Source organism: Tiliqua scincoides, chromosome 2 (genome assembly GCF_035046505.1).
Source record: "Tiliqua scincoides isolate rTilSci1 chromosome 2, rTilSci1.hap2, whole genome shotgun sequence".
NCBI classification, from domain to species: Eukaryota; Metazoa; Chordata; class Lepidosauria; order Squamata; family Scincidae; genus Tiliqua; species Tiliqua scincoides.
The window spans coordinates 181,376,117-181,394,989 of record NC_089822.1 but is presented as its reverse complement, the minus strand read 5'-3'; the positions used below and the strand labels follow the sequence as shown (position 1 = coordinate 181,394,989).

The 18,873-nt window shown below is 43.4% G+C and overlaps 1 protein-coding gene across 2 annotated transcripts in view; it reads right to left on the bottom strand.

Annotated features, from left to right (window-relative positions):
- PPP2R2B (protein phosphatase 2 regulatory subunit Bbeta) overlaps nucleotides 1-18,873 on the bottom strand; it is a 292,861-nt gene that overhangs the window by 11,153 nt on the left and 262,835 nt on the right. For both annotated transcript variants that reach the window (XM_066614420.1, XM_066614421.1), the window contains one exon: nucleotides 5,197-5,361. In XM_066614420.1, coding sequence (XP_066470517.1) covers nucleotides 5,197-5,361 — 165 coding nt within the window. The remainder of the gene's footprint in view (nucleotides 1-5,196; nucleotides 5,362-18,873) is intronic.

Sequence of the window (18,873 nt, the reverse complement as noted above, 5' to 3'; positions counted from 1 at the left end):
ACCTGCTTTTAGCGAACGTTCCAAGCCTTGGGGAGCGCTGTGCAGGGCTGCGCAGGGCTTCCTGCACCTCCTGCAGCCTGCTGCAACCCTGCCTCCATAACGTGAGTGCAAAGCACCCCCTTAGCAATGCGATCCTGGGGATCGCGTTGCTGCCTTAGCCCCTCTCCTGCAAGAACTTACTTAGGGAGTAAAGCTCCCTCAGAGTTTGAGAACCTCTGAGGTACGCTATTATTTGCATGGGGACCTCAGTACCTTAACTATTTGCTTATGCCAACTGATTTACATCTAGCCAAGTCTGCCCTGAAACACAAATCTATCTGCATTTGCCTATCATTCACACTGAAACAGAGGAACTGATATTACCATGTTGTTCTAATGGTAATGTTATGCTAATAGCAATCTGAGCAAAGATAAACTAGACCCTGAAACTTATTTGTAGAGTTGATGGTAATGTGCATGGTGAAAGAGTGTGGTTATTTTTATGTTGCTATCCTCCTGTTCCTCCTTCCAAACATGAAACTGAAGGCATCCTCCCATCCCATCACCAGAAAACTGAGCTTCAGCAAGGTGGCTGTCAGTGCCAGGTGCCCTCCTGGGAGCAAGGCCCTGCTACTCTCCCAGAACCATTCTGATGTTTTCAGCTATTCTCATGGCTGATTTATGCTCTCAGTGGCATCCTTGGAGCTGCTGCTAGGCCCAAACAAACAATAACTCACATGGAGCCACTCCTTTATGAGAACTTGCTTCTATGTGAAGACTGAAACTCCCCCCCCCCTCAAAAAAGGGCTGCTGTTATCACAGAGTCATCACTGAATATCAATTGGCTAATTGCTCGGCATTTGTACAAAATAAAATCAGGGTGAACACTGGACTCCATTTATGATCAATGGAAGTGATTGTCTAGGCTTAAATGCAGCCATGGGTTTGCTATGAATTTAGGTTTGGCCTGCAGCAAAAAATTCTGGCCTTCCAAGGAATGAGAAAAGAGCTCAAAATAGGCTGTAAATTCTCCTGCTTAAAAGAGAATGCTGGAACACTTCCAAGAATCTTATTCCTGCTATATACACACCCAGAGATATGACCTTGATACTGCCTGAATCTCATAGTACAGGAAACCTGGGTATACTTTTTATGTCATCACTCTCTCCACAGTGGCTGCCTGCCAAGAATGAAATAGTTCTCCAAAGAGAGACTTCTCTCTAGGAGGTACCACCAGAACAGCATGAGGCAGGCAAGGTTGTGTAATGGAACTGTTTGCAACCCACAAGTAGTGGATTTATTTTAGCTATGCTATGCAATTGTGAGCTACCCATCAAATCTACAGTGGCGTGGGGAGGTTCAGTTGACACTGCCATAACTCTGGAACATCTGAATAACAGATCTGAAGTAAAAGGTTCTCTTTCTTTGATACAAAAGAGCAACACCCATCTTCCCTGCTATAGATGAGGTGACTACACAGAAAGCTTATATTTTCAATCTAATACTATGTTTTCTGAAGTTAACCCAGAGGACTGTGTTAACATCTACCTGTGACGCTTGAGAGACATGATTGAGATGTGCTGCAATATCATCTAAATTTTGATTTAAATGCTAATGATTATTAAATATCCCCTTTGGAGAATTCACCTCTAAAGGCCAACACTACTTTTCCTGGAGGACCCTGATGAACTGACTCAATTCTGGCTTGCATTGCCTGCTGAACTGCAATTGAATGAGGGCTGATGTTTCAGAGGGATAGAGGAAAATCGATATCAGACATCAAGGGAGAGGTCAAATTGAACTGGTTTTCACAGTTGACGTGTATACTGGGCTCTAAAGGACAGTGCAGCAACAGAACAAAGGAACAAGCCAAGTCAAGGTCTCTGGTACTAAAAAGTGAAGGAAATGAATCTGGCTTTTTTTTTTTTTTAATACCTATATCATGAATCTGAGCTGTGTTCTAATATAACACACTAGTCAGAGATTTGTGGAAAAGAGTAAAAAAAATAGTTGCTATTCAATGAACTCTAGCAGCAGATATCAGAATATATTCACATACTTATGTCAGTGGTTCTCACACATTTAGCATCGGGACCCACTTTTTAGAATGAGAATCTGTCAGGACCCACCGGAAGTGATGTCATGACCAGACGTGACATCATCAAGCAGGAAATTTTTTAACAATCCTTGGCTGCAATCCTACCCACACTTACCCAGGAGTAAGTCCCATTTACTATCTTTGTTATAAGAATATACATAGTAGCTTGTTAAAAGTACAGGTCTGTCACATTTCCCTAAACACAATCACATACCATGGTAGCATCAAGTCTAATACATTAAAAATAAAATACTGAAATGAATGGGGACTCACCTGAAATTGACTCGTGACCCACCTAGTAGATCCCGACCCACAGTTTGAGAAACACTGCCCTATGTCATTTCCCACTGAGTAGAAGAGAGAAAGCCTGAACAGGTCATTTTTAAAACCTGGTTATGCTGAGGGTTAGGTTTGGTTCAGTAGCAGAAAGCCAACAGAAGCTACTGTAGCATCATGGATAGTGGAAACAAATGTGCCTTTATTTACTTACTTTTTTTTTTTAATATGCCACCTTTCAGTTCCAACCATGGGACCATCAAGGCAGTTTACAAAAATAAATAATGGATTGCAACCAGTATAATGCTTTGGTAAATGGAAGTGCATTCCAAGTATGGAAAGAACACTCAGCTCGCATAAGGATTCCTTGGGCAGACAGGAGCAGGTCCTTTGTGAGCAGAACTACTGAGTGGATTTGTGTTCACTGAGTGCACTTTCAGTCACAGAATTATTACTCTGCATGCAACCCAATGTCCAAACAGAATGACAGATTTAGAACAGTTCTTTTTCTAGAAAGACATCAGTTTTAGGCCTTGAACCTCTCAAGAACAAGTCTCCATGTTTCATTTTAACAGACAACAAAAAAAAGTCCACAATAGAGTGAGAGCCGGGTGCCTTCATTCCACAGTGACTATCAAGAAACAGAATTAAAATCAAGTGATTAAGGTGACCAATCATATAAAAAGAGAAGAAAAATTGAATTTGTATAGAAGACTAAAGGCCCATCCTGAACTTTCCCAGAGTCGGCACTGAGCCCTAGCGTCAGCACTGGGTGCCATAAATGTCCCATAAAGCATGTTTATGGCACTGGGAGAGTAGGGAGCGCTGGCGTTGGGTCCGCACTAGTCAGGTGCTGAACCCAGCGCCAGCAGGAGGAGGCTGTGCCGCCATCGGAGGTAGGTGATCTCTGGGGGGCTGGGAGAGGGCAGAACAAGGGGGGGGCAGTGGGGAACCAGGGCGAGAAAGGAGTGGGACCAGCAGAGCTCTGCTCCGTCATATCCTGAATTCCTGATCAAACTGAAAAGCCTGACATGGGGTCTCTCAAGTCTGTGTCGGCAAAATGGCCAGCGCAGACTTGAGAAGCCCCATTGCAGGGCTTGGGGAAAGGGGTGAAAACTGGTTGGCAACCTTCAGTCTCGAAAGACTATGGTATAAGCCTACAGCACCCCGTATTCCCAAGTGGTCACCCATCCAAGTACTAATCAGGCCTGACCCTGCTTAGCTTCCAAGATCAGACAAGATTGGGCGTGTGCAGGGTGAAAGTCCCTGAGGGAAGCCCCCTTCTCCCAAGGAGATTCCCAGCAGTTTCCTGGAATCTGCTGGATACAGCAGTAGCCACTTTGGTGCCACTGCTCCAGTGGGCGCTGGGAAGCATAGGACTCGACTGCCCATCATAATCAAAATTCAATCTGTATTTGTTTGGATATGTTGAATAATCATCTGAACTTTCTTTTCACAAAACAGCTAAGAAAGAAGCCGCTTGGCTCCATATTTATTTAAAATAAATATATTCTCTTTGTTCAGGTGATAGTCAAGCCATCTCTCTAAAACACATTGCTTGTTTATCAGAAAAACCCATTTTGATTAAACTGAATTGGGCTGGTTTAATGAGAATACCCCCCTTCCACACACACTCACACACCAGTACTGGTTCAATTTATTCTGGTTTATTAATCCTAGAACAAATTAAAACTACCGTAGATTTAAATTACTCAGCCCCTTAAGTAATTCTTTGCATGACAATTTAATCTGGATTACATCATCCATTTAAACTAGGAAAAAAAATAGTGAAGGGTTTACATTAGCTGTACATCAGAACTGCTCAGTTTGAAAACATTTTCCTGTGAACTATTTATCTTAAATCATAACAGGGTTCATTTTTGTACCGTACCTGAAAAACCTAGATATAGCTATGACACACGGAACTCTTTGACCACCCGTATTTAAGTACAACAGCACTTTCATTCTGTGGGTAGTTCACACAAACAAAATTGTTGCCCCACGTCTGTCAACTTTATGGGCATGTAGGGAATGAGCAGAAGGTTATGAGCCATCAGGCGCCTAACTCTGCTTGGATCCAGTAAATCCACTGTCAACATGTCCATTTGACCATGTGAATGAACTGCTGTGTAGTTATGACCATTCACTGTTGTAACAGAAACTGAAAACCATTACAAAAAGCCTTCTGTTACCCTATATTGGCAAACCCCCCAATTTTAATAATCAGCACCAGAATCAAAACTGCATCAGAACTGTAATCTAGCTTTCTACAAAGCCAATCATTTTAAAATTAACTTATTTTTGCTAATTTTAACCAGCTCGTGATAAAATGGAATGAAAATTACACTGAGTGCTCACAGCCATTGTACACCTATCATTTATCACTGCACAAAAACAACAAAAAATAGTGTGACAAAATATCTCATGTTGCAACAGTTGTCTGTCACATTCTTGTGTCATTTTCCACCCTCACTCTTTCCAGGTCCAGATATTTTCCCACCTACTAGGAACTTTCATTTGATATCTAGAAGAAGATATCTGAGAATTCAGTGAACCAGAAATTAAGAGGTGCTTGGTCCAGCAAGAGGGTAAAGTTTGGTCATAGAGACATAGTGATATATTTGGCAAAGGTAGGAGTTGTTCTACATGCTGGTTAGGAAATTTAAAAAGTGTTGTTTTAGCACATGATTTGCAAAGCATAGTGGGAAAAAGACGTACTTTTTTAACTTCTCGTTGTTGCATCTTATACCAGGAAAATTCTAGAAAACTGATAACACAAAGTCCATTTTCCCCATTGTTCACTCCAAGTCTTTTAATACATGCCAGGAACAGGAAATACTTACATTTGGAGTGTTTGTCACACAGGGCGGATGCTCGCATGTCACATAACCTTATCGTTCCCTTGCTGCTGCTGTAGACAAAGGTGTTGCAGTAGTGCGGATGGAACTCTGCAGCTGTGATCACTTCTGTCAGCTCCTCCATGTTTGCTGGTTTTATATCTACAATATCTGGCACAAGTGAATCAAGGCAAACACAGTATAGGGCTCTTGCCACTATGATCCAGGGTGATAGAGAAGACAGAGTTGCAGGGGGATGGGGACGGACGGCGACTCACAACTAAGGAGATCTAGGTTGAAATTTCCATAAAGGTAATGTTGGACCAATTAGTTTCTATCAGATTATCCTATGTCACAAGGGCGTTATGAGAATAGCTGGGATAACTCCAAATGTGCTGACAGACATGTAGCGTGTTTTCATCTGCCATCAAAGCCTAGCTTGGCAAAGGATTTCAAACCAGCCTGAAATATTCTAGATCAGTAGTTCTCAAACTGTGGGTGCAGGATTCACCAGTGGGTTGCGACCCCATTTTTGGTGGTTCAGGAAACTGACAAGGTTGGTCAGGCTTTGTGCATCAAGGGGTAAACAACCTGCTACTTGGGGTGGGGTGGGGTGGGGTACTGCTGCCTATTCATCATTATAGGCACAGAGGCTTGAACGGTGAAGTGAAACATTTGGGGGGGGGGTACCAATGCTAAAATGTTTGGGAACCACTGGTCTAGATAGTTCAACTGCTTGTTAGAAAACAGAACAGATAACTCTTCGATTTGATATGAAAATATTTTTGCACCTTTACCCTGAATATTGTGAAAGAATTATTGTCAGTGATGGGAAGACAAAAGCATTGACATGTGTCAAGGAACACCCCTTCCATCACTGAAGGCTTGAACAGAAATTGTCAGCCCTCACCCCCAGCAATCTTTTGTTTGTAGGGCCCTGTTTCTTTTTCCTGTCTAAAGTCTCCAAACCTTTCAGTACAAGAGTCACACTGTACATTTTACACATTTCTGCGGGCTGAAAAAAATAAGTTTTATAAATGAATAAATAAAATTTAAATGAATGAATTTACTTGGATCTTTTTTTGCAGCTGGCATATATCATTCAGAACAAAAGTGACATGTGACAATCCCAAAGAAACAATGCCATGCTTAAACTGAGAAATGATAAATAATGAGTAAAAATGTCAAACATTAGTAAATGCTCTTACCAAAAAAACCAAGTTGCTGTGGGCTGGATAAAATCTTGTGGAGGGTCATCCATTGTTTGGAGCCCCCTGGTCTAAAGCAAAGAACAGTGTTTCCCATATTGGCTTCGTTCCTCCAAAAGTGCTCCCTCAGTTACTCTGCAGAACCCTCATGCAAATCCCAGATTTCATGTTAATACAGAGCAGTTACCCTTCAACACCCTTAATTCTTCTTTTGCTCATAGTCATGGTGGTAAAAGCATTATAGAAAGGAAAGATTTCTCCACCCTTGTGTGTGAAATGGGGGTGGTGGTGGTGGAATAATTCTTATGAATTAATTAAAATGGAGTACAAAAGATGTGATTTTCTGCAGATGACACAGTTCCTCAGAAACTTGGGCATATCTGCATCTTTCCCTCTCCTTCAATCCCTTTCAGTAGAAATGCCTTGCATATCTTGATCCTAGACCTGTAAGCTGCACAGTCTTCTTCTTCATGCTTTATCATCTAGCTACCCACAATGCTGGTTCACACTAGTATTCCACTTTGTCATCAACCATGCACTAGACTTGACTCAACATTACTCTCATCTCATTAGTCAACTAGGTTGCCCCTAGTTGACAACAGAGTTACAACAGATTTTCCATTTCAGAAATCCAAAATAATCTATAAAGACCAGGAAATAGTATGAGGAAAAACAAACAAGCTGGTCAGATGCAATGAAACTGAGAGATAAAGCCAGAGTACCAGGGCTCACTTTTGCCATGGAAGTGAAAATTTGATTGATCTTTTTCTTCCTTCTTTGACCCGTAAGCATCATCCCTTCATTTTCTAGCTATAGGCTAGATTGTCAATATGTTCCAGTTGTGCAGAATGCTGCAACCTATAAAACCTCCCTTGAACAAAGTAGTTCAGCATGCCAAAGCCCTATAGGTTAACAAAATCTAAACTTCTGCTATAATATGACAATATGTAGCCATCATGACCTCAGTCATTCAACACAGGAGAACTTCGTGTCACTAAGAATCTATTCTTTCCCCAAACCTTGTTCTGGCATCCGTTGTTTCTCAAATTGTTAGACACCTTGGACTCACAGAAATAGGATATGTTCACCAAAGTTATTGTATCAGTTGCACAGAGTTTTGTATTGTTTTTTTATATCGCACCCACAAACAATTTTTTTAGGATGAAAATCACTTCCTAGTAAAGGCTTTATTGTCTGTTAGAACAGTTTAATTTTTTTGCAGTATCGTGTACTGTATCTTTAATGATGACTCATAAAATGAAAAAGTATTTTTTCTACTATCAAACTTAATCAAGCATACCAGTGGAAATGATGATCACTCATTATTGCCTGCTAAGTGTCACCCACTGCCCTGGATCCACAGAGAATATATTAACATCGTTATAACAGAAAACATGTCTGAGAAAATTCTTCTTTCTGATGACTCTTTTATAGCTGACTTTTTGACCAATCCACTCAGAACTGGAGAATATTTCAAAACCAGTCTTGGATAAAACAGATGATTTTCCTGAACAGGCCAAAACACTGATTATTCCTGATTTCTAGTGCTGCTTGGCCCAGGACAGAGCTGAGAAAATGGGGTCAGGGCATATCATTGATTTCTTGTCATCAGGACCTTTCTGCAAGCGGCTTTGTAAAATTAAGTTAGTACAGCACAGAGCTATAACCACCACCTATCTGCTGGGACCCTTTGTAGTAAAAGTGGTAACTTTTGATTTCAGTGGACATGAGGCCTGCTCATGTCCTCCAAAAGCACCTCCAATGTTGCCTGTCTTCCCCCCCGCCCCCAATAAACCTTTGCTAGTGGAAAAGGCCTGGGAAGCCGTTGTGCAGATGATGGTTCTTGAGACCACTACCATGCTTGTCCAATGGCACTGCTTCCAGAAACAGTGTGCAATGCTAGTCCTACCTACATAGAGAGTCCTGCCTACACAGAAATGCACAGATGAGAACAATAATTTAGTAAAGCAGACATACTAACGAAAACTTTCATTCTATTACTGCCCAACTATTGATGCCGATGCAGTCGGGCTGGAGGAGTGCACTCTGCCTCCAATGATGGGGGGGGGGGAGTGATGCCTTCATTGATGCACTCTGCCTCCAATGATGGAGGAATCAAGAGGCCTGCCAGAGGTAATGAAAAATATTTTTTTATCTACCTCTGTGTAGGCCCCCTAGCGGCATATGGGTCTACTTGGACCCAGCTGGTGCAAGTCCAAGAAGAGAAAGAGGGAAGTGGGCCAAAAATGGAGAACAGGATCGGACATGTGTGTTTGCTGCCAAGATCCTCCACATCTAGTCTGCTCCCTGCACCTCGGAATGCACCCAAACATCTGCCTCCATGACCTCAACTTACCAATCCCTACGGAGCCTCCTGGAACCACTGCTGCACATGCTGCTCCTCTCAACATTTGTGACCAGTAGCGCGTGACAGTGGCTCAGGTATCATGTTGCTGTAAAGGACCTTGCACTGCTAGAACACTGGTATCACAAAGTGCAACAGGAATCTGTTCCATTCTAAATACTAACAATCTTAGGCTGATTTTTTTCACAGTGCACACCTAAAATACCAGGAATGACTTCTGCAGTCCATACATCATCACATGATCTGGCCATTAGGACTTCACTAAATAAATAATAATCATTCCTCAATTTTCCCTGTTTAGACTGGACAACTAATGTTGCACTGGCTCTTTTGCTTATATCTATCCCTTCTCCAGCTGTCACTGATAACACTGATGTTGCATGACCTTGCACAATCCTTGTTATTTCACAGAGACACAAAGCCAGGCCCCTCCGAGACTCCAGATGCCCTCAGGCGGTACCTAATGCTGCCCCCTAACTTAGTGGCACACTAGCCCCTGCCACTTTTTTTTACTACTCCCTGGATTCAGAAAGGAGGGGTTTGGCAGAACAGAAGAGGCAGTGTGGAGAGGGAAGTGGTGGTCTGTTCTAGATCATGCTCCACACATTGTCTTCTGCTTCATTCCCCTCTTCCTTTTTCCTCAAGCAGGAGGGAAGGCAAACAGGGGTGTGTTGTCCCCACCAATCTGCTACCTGAGGCAATGGCCTCAAGGTGGTCTCATGAACAAATGGGCCTGCGCAGGTGCTCAACCTCTGCTCCTGTCCCTCCATTTTCCACATAAATTTGGCTGACTAGCTCTAAAGAAGATCTAGAATTATTTTTAAAAAATGAGTTACAAACCCAGGAAGATTAAGTGCAAATGGACAGCAAACATGGCAAAAAAAAGCTGGACAGACACAATGAGAGATGGAGGGCTAACATGAGCCAAAAAACAAAATCATAATAAATGGCAGCAATAGAAGGTATCATTTCAGCAACTCATCAGCATTTCATAAACATGTTACCCGCTGAGGAACTATACCATTCTCTTTTCAAGATGAACTCATTCAGACCGAGGATAGAAATTCAATTATAACGTTAAGATTCCAAGGCAAAAATGATTCCAAATAAAAACAAAACACAGGTATCCAAGATGCAGTGTGGCATTTCCAGACCATATTATTTCCAAGCAAAATAAATATACCAGAACAAGAAATATTGCTGGGTTGTTTTTTTTAATGTCTCATGGGGATGTTTGTGTCCATACCAATTAAATCTCAGCCTGTGCTTCTTTATTGATTTTAGTACAAGGAAAGCCAGCAGTTAAAATCATAGCACGTGAAGAGAAAATCTCATCATTTACTGTATTATCTATTTACTTCCAGATTGCACTTGCTTGCACAGTAGGGTACCTGCTTTGGTTCCAGATGGAAGAGTTATAATTTTTTTCCTCTTGGGACAAAATAAAACAATTAAAAGAAATAGTCAAAGCATAATGCTAGAAAAATTTTCCAATTTAAAGACTCCCCCCCCCCAATTTTGGTTTAAAATCAGAGGTAGCAATCATTCTAAGATTTAGGATGTTATTGGTATTTTAGTTGGCCCTGCCATTTAGATCAAGAATTCATATTAGTGTAAATGATCTTTTGATTCTTAATTCCCTCAGTCATGCTCAGAGATGGTCCAGAGACCATAAGTATAAAGCAGTTATAGATTTCACACTACCAAGCATGCACACCCAGCATAGGGCAATTCTGTCGGCTTTGTGAGGCTTTAGTATGGGGAAGGAAGGAGGTGAAAATAGTATGCCCCAGATGGAAAATAAATTAAGTCCCTGCTGTTGACAGGAGCAAAGGGGAGGGTGGGAACATCCACTCCTGCAGAGATTACTGAGGAAAAGTGATGGTGTGAAAAATACTTTCCTTAAGGTATAGTGCTTTGGTGGGGAAACTGAATAGTTGGATGTGTCTCTATCCTCATCTTTTCATGAATGAAAACTCTAGGAATTCAATTCACTGTCCCTTGCATGAGATCTATTGGAATGAGCACACATGTTTGTTCCAGATAATATCAGTCAGGTTCTTGTAGTAAGGGGCTTACTTCATAAGTATAATTATTAGCACATAATTTATCTATAGAATTTGCTGCCACAAGAAGTGATGAGGTCCACTAGAACAGATGACTTTAGAAGAGAGTAAGACAAATTCATGGATGGCAAGTCTGTCAGCGGTTAATACAGTGGCTGTGGCTATCTCCAGGCTTAGGGGCAGTTTCAGAAGCAGTGTGCCTCTGAATACTTGTGGCAGGGGAGCAATTGTGGGAGAGGAAGATGCTTCCATCTCCTGCTTATGGGCTTCCCAGAGGCATGTAGTTGGCCCAAATAGGAAACATGATGCTGGACTAGATGGGTCTTTGATCTGATCCAGCAGGACTGCTCTTATGTTTTTAAGGAATGCACCCACAGGATAACCCAGGGGTGTCACACATTTCATCCTGGGGGCCACATTGGATTCATGGCACCTGCTGAGGGCTGAACTCCAAACGTGGCACCCGGAAGTGACCTCAAAACAGGAAGTGATGTCACGTGACATCACTTCTTTTTTTAAAAAAGCTGAGGCTTCCCCCTCGCTCTGCTACCTCACCCCACCCCAGACCCCCTCTTGTTCATTCCAATCAAGAACCCTCTCTCTGCTGCCTCACCCCACCCCAGACCCCATCCTCTTAAACCCACCAAACACCCTTGCTCTTCTGCCTCACCCCACCCCATCCCCATCCTCTTAACACCCCCAAGCAGCCTCTCTCTTCTGCCTCAGCCCTCCAGACCCCATTCTACCCCCCAAACAGCTTCTCTCTTCTGCCTCAGCCCCCCCCCCCAGATCCCATCCTCTTAACCCACCCTAGAGAAGCCTCTGTCGGCTCTCCAGCCTCCTATCTGCAGCATCCCCCCCGCCCACTCAGCTGCCCGCCCGCCAGCCAGCCAAGCCTCTGGTTGCTTCCCCAGCCCCCACCTACCTGCAACTGGAGGGAGGACCGAAGGCTGGGAACACCGCATGTGGCTCCTCTGGCTCTCAGGTGCCCCCTCTGGCCGCAGGCGAGGACCAAAGGCCGGGGACGCAGCGCGTGGATCCTCCGGCCCTCAGAATGACATTTTGAGGCCTCATAAGGTCTTATGGGCCTCAGAACATCATTCTGAGGGCCGGAGGAGCCACGCGCGGCATTCCCAGCCCTCAAATTTTCCTCGTTTGGTTGGAGCGAGCGGGGGTGGGGCAGCCCCATAACTCTCCCCAGAGCCACCCAAAATGGCTCTGCGGGCCCACAGGCCGTATCTTTGACACCCCTGGGATAACCCAACTAGCCTTAAACATGCATAAGGCAAGCTTGCAGATTATGAAAGTCTGTGTAGCATAGGGGTTAAGACAATAGGTTGCAAACCTGAAACAGCCCAATTCAAATCAATTCAAAGTTTGTAGGGAAACCATTTTGGCACAGCTTTTCTCCCTGTTTCTGTCCCAATCTGTGATATGGAGATAATATAGAAACTGTGCATTTTGGACAACTGGAAAGTATTATATAAATACTGTGCATAATTGGGGTATAGATCAGAGGCAGAACCCCTGTTTTGCACCCAGAATGTCCCAAATTCAATCACCAGCATCTCCAGGTAGGGCAGAAAAAAGCGCTGCCTGGTACATTGGAGAGACTATGTCATTCGATGTAGACAGCGCTGCACTAGATGGACCAATGGTATGACTCAATATAAGACACTTTATAATGAGCTGCTATGGTCTAGTTCAGGGGTGCCCAAACCCCGGCCCTGGGGTCACTTGAGGCCCTCAAGGACTCCCAGTCCAGCCCACAGGGAGCCTCCAGTCTCCAATGAGTATCTGGCCCTCCGGAGACTTGCTGGAGCCTGCATTGTCCTGATGCAACTGCTCTCAGAGTGACGGCCAACTGTTTGACTTCTCTTATGAGCTGTGGGACAAGGGCGACCTCCACTGCATACTGTTCCACGTCTGTGATGCAGCAGCAGAGGAAAGGCTGGTCTTGCTTTGTGCAAGGCCTTTTATAGGCCTTGAGCTATTGCAAGTCCTTCATTTAGTCATATAAGTTCCATTAATATATTCATTTATGTAAATTTATTTAAATTTAAAATATAAATTAATTCTTTTTAATTTAATTCAACACAGTGTCAGAGAGATGATGTGGCCCTCCTGCCAAAAAGTTTGGACACCCCTGGTCTAGTTCAATGGGTCCCCAACTTTTTAGCAATGGGACCCACTTCTTAAAATGACACTTCATCAGCAGCCACCTAGCCACTCAAGCCTGTTTTTATCCTTTGGTGTAGGGAATGCCTTCTGTAGCATTTGTTGAGCTCCATGTTCATCAGATTGAGACTATTCTGGTGGTTTTGCCTTCCCCTTAGCCTGCCCTTCAAAGTGGACCAAGGCACAGCTGCCTATTCATGAGTAAATGTGAGTGTGCTGCTCTGTTTTTGTTTCCATAGGGTTCAAGGAACTATGGCCTGATCCAGTGGGGCTGTTCTTATGTTCAATACATTTTCCTAGTCAGCTAGCAGTTTGTCAGTTTCATTAGCCACCAAAAATTAGGCCATGACCCAGTTTGAGAACCACTGGTCTGGAGCCCAATCCTATGTCTGTCTACTCAGAAGTAAGTTCCATTATAGTCAATGGAGTTTACTTCCAGGAAAGTGTGGATAGGATTGCAGCCCTAGTCCCTGGTTTAGATATCATCAAAATTCAAACTCACAGGGTGGCCTTAAAGCAAGTCACTACTGCTCAGACCCCAGATACAAGACTGGGATAATACTACTGACTTATTATGATTTGAGTACTGAGCTAACACTCAGAAAACACTGGAAGCTGTCTGAAACAGTCTCTGTAGGGACTGTTAGTAGCTGTAACATGCAGAATGGTTTCCCATGTGGACCACTGCCTTTATTTGGTGGTGCAGAAACTTCATCCAATGCTGGTGATGAACATCTTTCAAGTAGTGTCTGCAGGAGGAAAATGATGTGTAACTTACTTCATAGCATGAGCAAGTAGTCTAGTACTAGGAATCTGCAAGCAACTGCTGTGCCAGAAGGGCAGGTGTTCTGCAGTAAAAGTGTACAGCAGCTTTGCAAAACTTATTATTTATTAGCCAAATGCAACCCAGTGAGGGCTTCATACATGTGCTTTTGCTGTCTGCGTGGAACTGCAAAAACACAATGAAGTTGTCAAGCACCTGGGAAACTGCAATGCAGGACTGGTGGGCTGTGTTGTCTTATGATAGGGCACAAGTAATGCAAAGCCTGACCTCAAATGTATAAGGGAGATGTGTCTACCCAAACCTTCCAGGAGCTGCAAGTGTTAATCCTGAGCTGCAATTGGCTGTACCTCTGTAATAGATGTTCACCAATGCACACGTCCTTTTTTTCTATTTTTACATGTTTACTGTGGCAAAGAGTAGAATACCCATGCAAGCAGGCTGCTGTATAAATTGGCCCTAACATGCAGGTAGATGGGGAGGGGAGAAAGATATTAGCGGAGGGGAGGGTGAGAGAGAAGAAAAGTGTAAGCTATTTCTAGATTTAACATACATTTTGGGGGCAATCCAAACCTGCGCTGGAGCAGGCAAGCCAGGAGGCTTGCACTGCATCCAACGCGGGTTTCTGGCCAGCAACGGCTCAGCCAGAGGCAAGGGGAGGTAAGGACTGCTGGCCCCAATGGGTCTTCTCGGACCTGCGTTACCTCTGGAGATGGCACAATGAATGCCAGGTCCAAGCCCTGCCCCCAGCTCCCGCCCCCAGGGCTGCCCATCGCCCACCCTCCCCCGTCCAAAAACACCCCGCTCCCTCCTCTTCCGTGCACCCCACACCTAGCTTCGCCGCTTGTGTTGGCGCGGTGCGCTGGCACAAGTGGCAGGGAAGAAGCCGCTGTGGAGGCTTCTGCTGGTCTCCGTGCATCAGTGCATCTAGATGCGCCGATGCTGCTTCCTCCCACAAAGGCGCAAATTTGCTTTACGGCACGTTTGTGACCCTCCCAGGGCTCCTATGCTGGCATAAGTGACAGTTAGGATTGCGCCCTTTGTCTCTTAGAAATAAAAATATACTAAAATTAGAAGTTTGAAACTCAAATGGCTTGAAGAGGACTGAGTTCTATACTCAACAGATACACAGAGCTCACAATTCTAATAATGGAGAAATTCTTGGACACATGCATAATGATTTTACTTTTTTAGGTGACATACTGAACTTTCCCCCAAACCTTACACCTTGTGCTATACAAATGTGAAGTGTACTGCTATTGTCTATTTCACACTATTGCAGGCACTGTGATCTGGCTGGATTGCACATGATATTCATTACAGCTTTTTCCTTCTGGGAAGATGTATGTTGCAATTCTGCAACTGACTATTGTCCCTTCAGTCTCTGGAATTCAACTAGGCATCTATATTCACTCCACCTGCTCTAGCCTGAAAGCTGCTTTTAAGATGGGATAGCATTTGTCACATGCTGACATGTTCCATCTATGACTCGCTGATTGACCAGAAGTTCTCTTTCCTTCAGAATACACCAGGTTGACAAAAGATAGGCTATTAGATAGGCTTCAGCCAGAATGAAATGCTGCCTAGGCACTGCAAGCCTTGGTTGCATCACAGGACACACAGTTTTCCCAAAAACTTTGGTCTGAATGGATATAGAGGGCCCAAACTGATTTTGCAGATTACACTCAGCCAAGGGCAGAGCAAGGAACTAATGCTATGCAATAAAGAATTGGCTGCATATTGTATGCACTTCGTCAGGTCTTCACATCTCAAATGAGAAGTGCATAATCACGACAGCCCACTAGCAGAGAAACAAATGTTTTTTCTCAGTGGAGGTGAACTCCTTCCAAATTAGTTTCAAAAAGCACTTCTAAGGATGTGTTTAGACATTAAACCCACAGCAACCCACAGCAAATGAAGATATAATTTCATGTGATACATACAACTTGTCTATATGACAGTATGCCATGTTTCGATAGAGCATTTCACCACTAGAATGAGAGTCTATTCATGTCTGCTGGCTGTGAGTGACCAGTAATTGGAGCAGGTCAATTACATTATCTCAAGATGACCCAAAATTATCTAGGTTCTATAAAGGAAGCTATCTGGAGCCTGCCGAGTAAAACTGAACATTGAAACATGGGAGATTGTTCAACAAAACTCAAGCAATAAATGAAACGGTTGTTACAATTCATGGAAGGAGATTTGTTCCTTTGAGCCTGTGCTGTATTTGTATGTCCCTTTGGATTCTTCATTATCTCTTTATAGCACTGCTGGCCTTTCCTTCTTTTGTTTGATATGGCTAATCAAAGGCTGAGGTGGAATGTCTGCAACAATTGTATAAGCGCAGTCCAAGAATGAAATAGGAAGTGCATAAAATGCGGTCCTGAGAAATTAAAATGTGCCATTTAGGGTGCAATCCTAACTAACTTTCCAACTAAGCTAGCGGCAATGCAGCCCCAAGGTAAGATAAACATGCCCTTAACTTGAGGAGGCCTCATTGACTGCCTCCCCACTGCAGGATGCAGTGCACACCACATTGGCACAGCTATGTCAGTTGCCATAATGCTTAAGCCACCACATTATGTTGCCATAATGCTTAAACCACCACAACTAAGCCATGGGTGCAATCCTAACTAGTAGTTAGGCACGTTCGTGCCTCCTTGAGGGAAAGCCGGGCTGGTGCTCCGAGAAGTGCCGGCCTGCAGAGGCTGACATAAGCTTTACTTTATACAACTGACTATCGTAATGGGTCTTATTATTATTCCTGTTGTAGCTTAAAAAGTGACTGGCATGGTGTAATTTGCATACTTGGTTTCTGGCAGCCTGTCTCATGTGCATGTGTAGCATAAAATGAAAACCACCTATTAATATTTCTTCTCCACATGCTCTCCAAAGACACCTGTCTTCTCAATTACACCTTGCAATTGCTCCCCCACCTCCTTCTCCTTTTCAGTTCCTCTCTAAGCAAAATCCAGTACCTTGCAATAAGGACCAGCTGAGCGGCATTCGGACTTCTTGCTATAGAAAGCAGTTCACTGTGGTCAAGACAGAGGACGTGCAAATGTGAAATAGTAGTAGCAGTAATAGCAGCAGGACCCACTGTCTCTGCTGTGGCAACATTTTAAAAGCAGGAACACTTTTAAAGAAAGGGAGAAAAGGGTTTTAGCAATCACAATTCAAGTCTTCAGTTCTAATTTCACTTATAATCCTAAAAACACAAGAAGCGAACATATTGACTGATAAATATTATACATAACAACATTACCCACCATACCCCCAGGATCATGGAAGAATGTTCTCTCCCATGTTGCCTGTTGCCAATCTTTGTTTCTCCTGCACAATCTTACTCTTCCAATGAACTTCCTAGATCTTGTTTTTTTTACCCTTTAAGAGCCTTTCTCCCTCCTCCCATCATCTCTCCCTCCTCATTCTAGAATGTTGGTTAAGCAATGGATCTAGAATGATGATAGCAAACAAGACACCCTTCTTCTTCTTTGCACTGAGAGGCAGTGAACACAAGTTTTTGCTTTCACTTGAGAAATAAACTGCAGTTCTGTGATATTCTGGTTTGTTCTAATCCTAGTTAGTTAAACCACATCTATTGTAACACTAGTTGCTTAAGAAACTTCAGCTTGTACACGCTCCAATACTATACAGTAGGGACAGTAAGATCCCCTTTGCAGAATGTATCTACCCCTGCAAACAAGGTCAAATTGAAACCATCCAACATATTCTGTTTTACTGTCCCCATTCCCATTCCATCTGTTTGGAACGGCTGATACTTAATAGAGATGGGTTTTCTGATGCAGAGAATTTAAAGTATTTTCTCAATGATTGTACAATTGATATAATGGAGATGGTTTCTAAATTCTTAGTTTCAGTGTCCTCCAAGTACACCCAGTCTATCTGCTAAGCCTGCTACAGATAATGTTCCGTACCCTATTTTATAGTATCAATTTCTGTTTTTACACTACCCTGTGTTTATCTATGTTTTCTCTTGTAATTGGCTGTTGCCACATGTATTATATATGTATGCCAATAAAGGATATTGGATTGGATTGGAACTACAGCTGACCAAGGTCATATGAAATGCAGAAGTATAGTTTGTCCTTCAAGTGAAAGTAGATGCATAAGAGGAAAAAGAGAAGGGATGGGAACTGTACAAGTATGAAGTTTACGATGGCTCATTCACATTCTTCCCAACCATGGTATAAAGCAGCAGTTCCCAAATGTACTGTGGGCATGGCACCCTTCTTTCCCAGCACTCTCTTTTTCCAGCTCTCCCAGGCGCTTCTATCACCTTGTGAGAATTGTGCAATCCAATCTGGCAGTGCCCAGGAGAGCTGCCAGAGATATTTTGCTGATGACCTGTGAGTTCACCATGGCACCTTGGCACAAATTTCGGGAACCACTGGTTTAAAGGATCATCTGAACAGATTCAGGGGACACACAGCACTCTCTTTGCCACCATTGGGTTTACTGTTCTCCAGCTATCCAGCACACTTTCTTAAACTTTTGCTTGAGATTCACCAGTCACATTCAGAAATGCTAGACAGAGCCAATCCAAAGACAATTTAATGCTGCTGCTGTTCATTAGCCACTAAAATGAACTTGTCAAGAGATACCAGTTGCATGGTAACCAATGCTCTAGATTTCTGCAAAGTAACATTACTATCATCCTGATGAGTATTTTACTAATCTCCCAGCCTCTACATCTTCTTCTCCTTGTATGTCTTATTGAAAGAGTTGAAATGCAAAGCAAATAAACTAGAAATCCCTGGGGGAAGGCCGACAGGAGCCGAGGGGCATCCGGTTCGGGACTCCTCATCCCTATGGGATGAGGATGGGGAGGTTAGAGAACAACAAGACAAAGGCAGGGTAGGAGAAGAAATTGGGAAAGGTAGGGTGATGGGATGTGATAGACGGTTTGGCACAATGAGAGGATGCGGGGACAAAGGAGCGAATAAGCAGCCCATCCTGGGGCATTCCGTGTATAAATGCTTTTATGCGAATGCCCGAAGTCTACGAGCAAAGGTGGGAGAACTGGAATGTCTGGTGACAAGGGAAAATATTGACATAGTG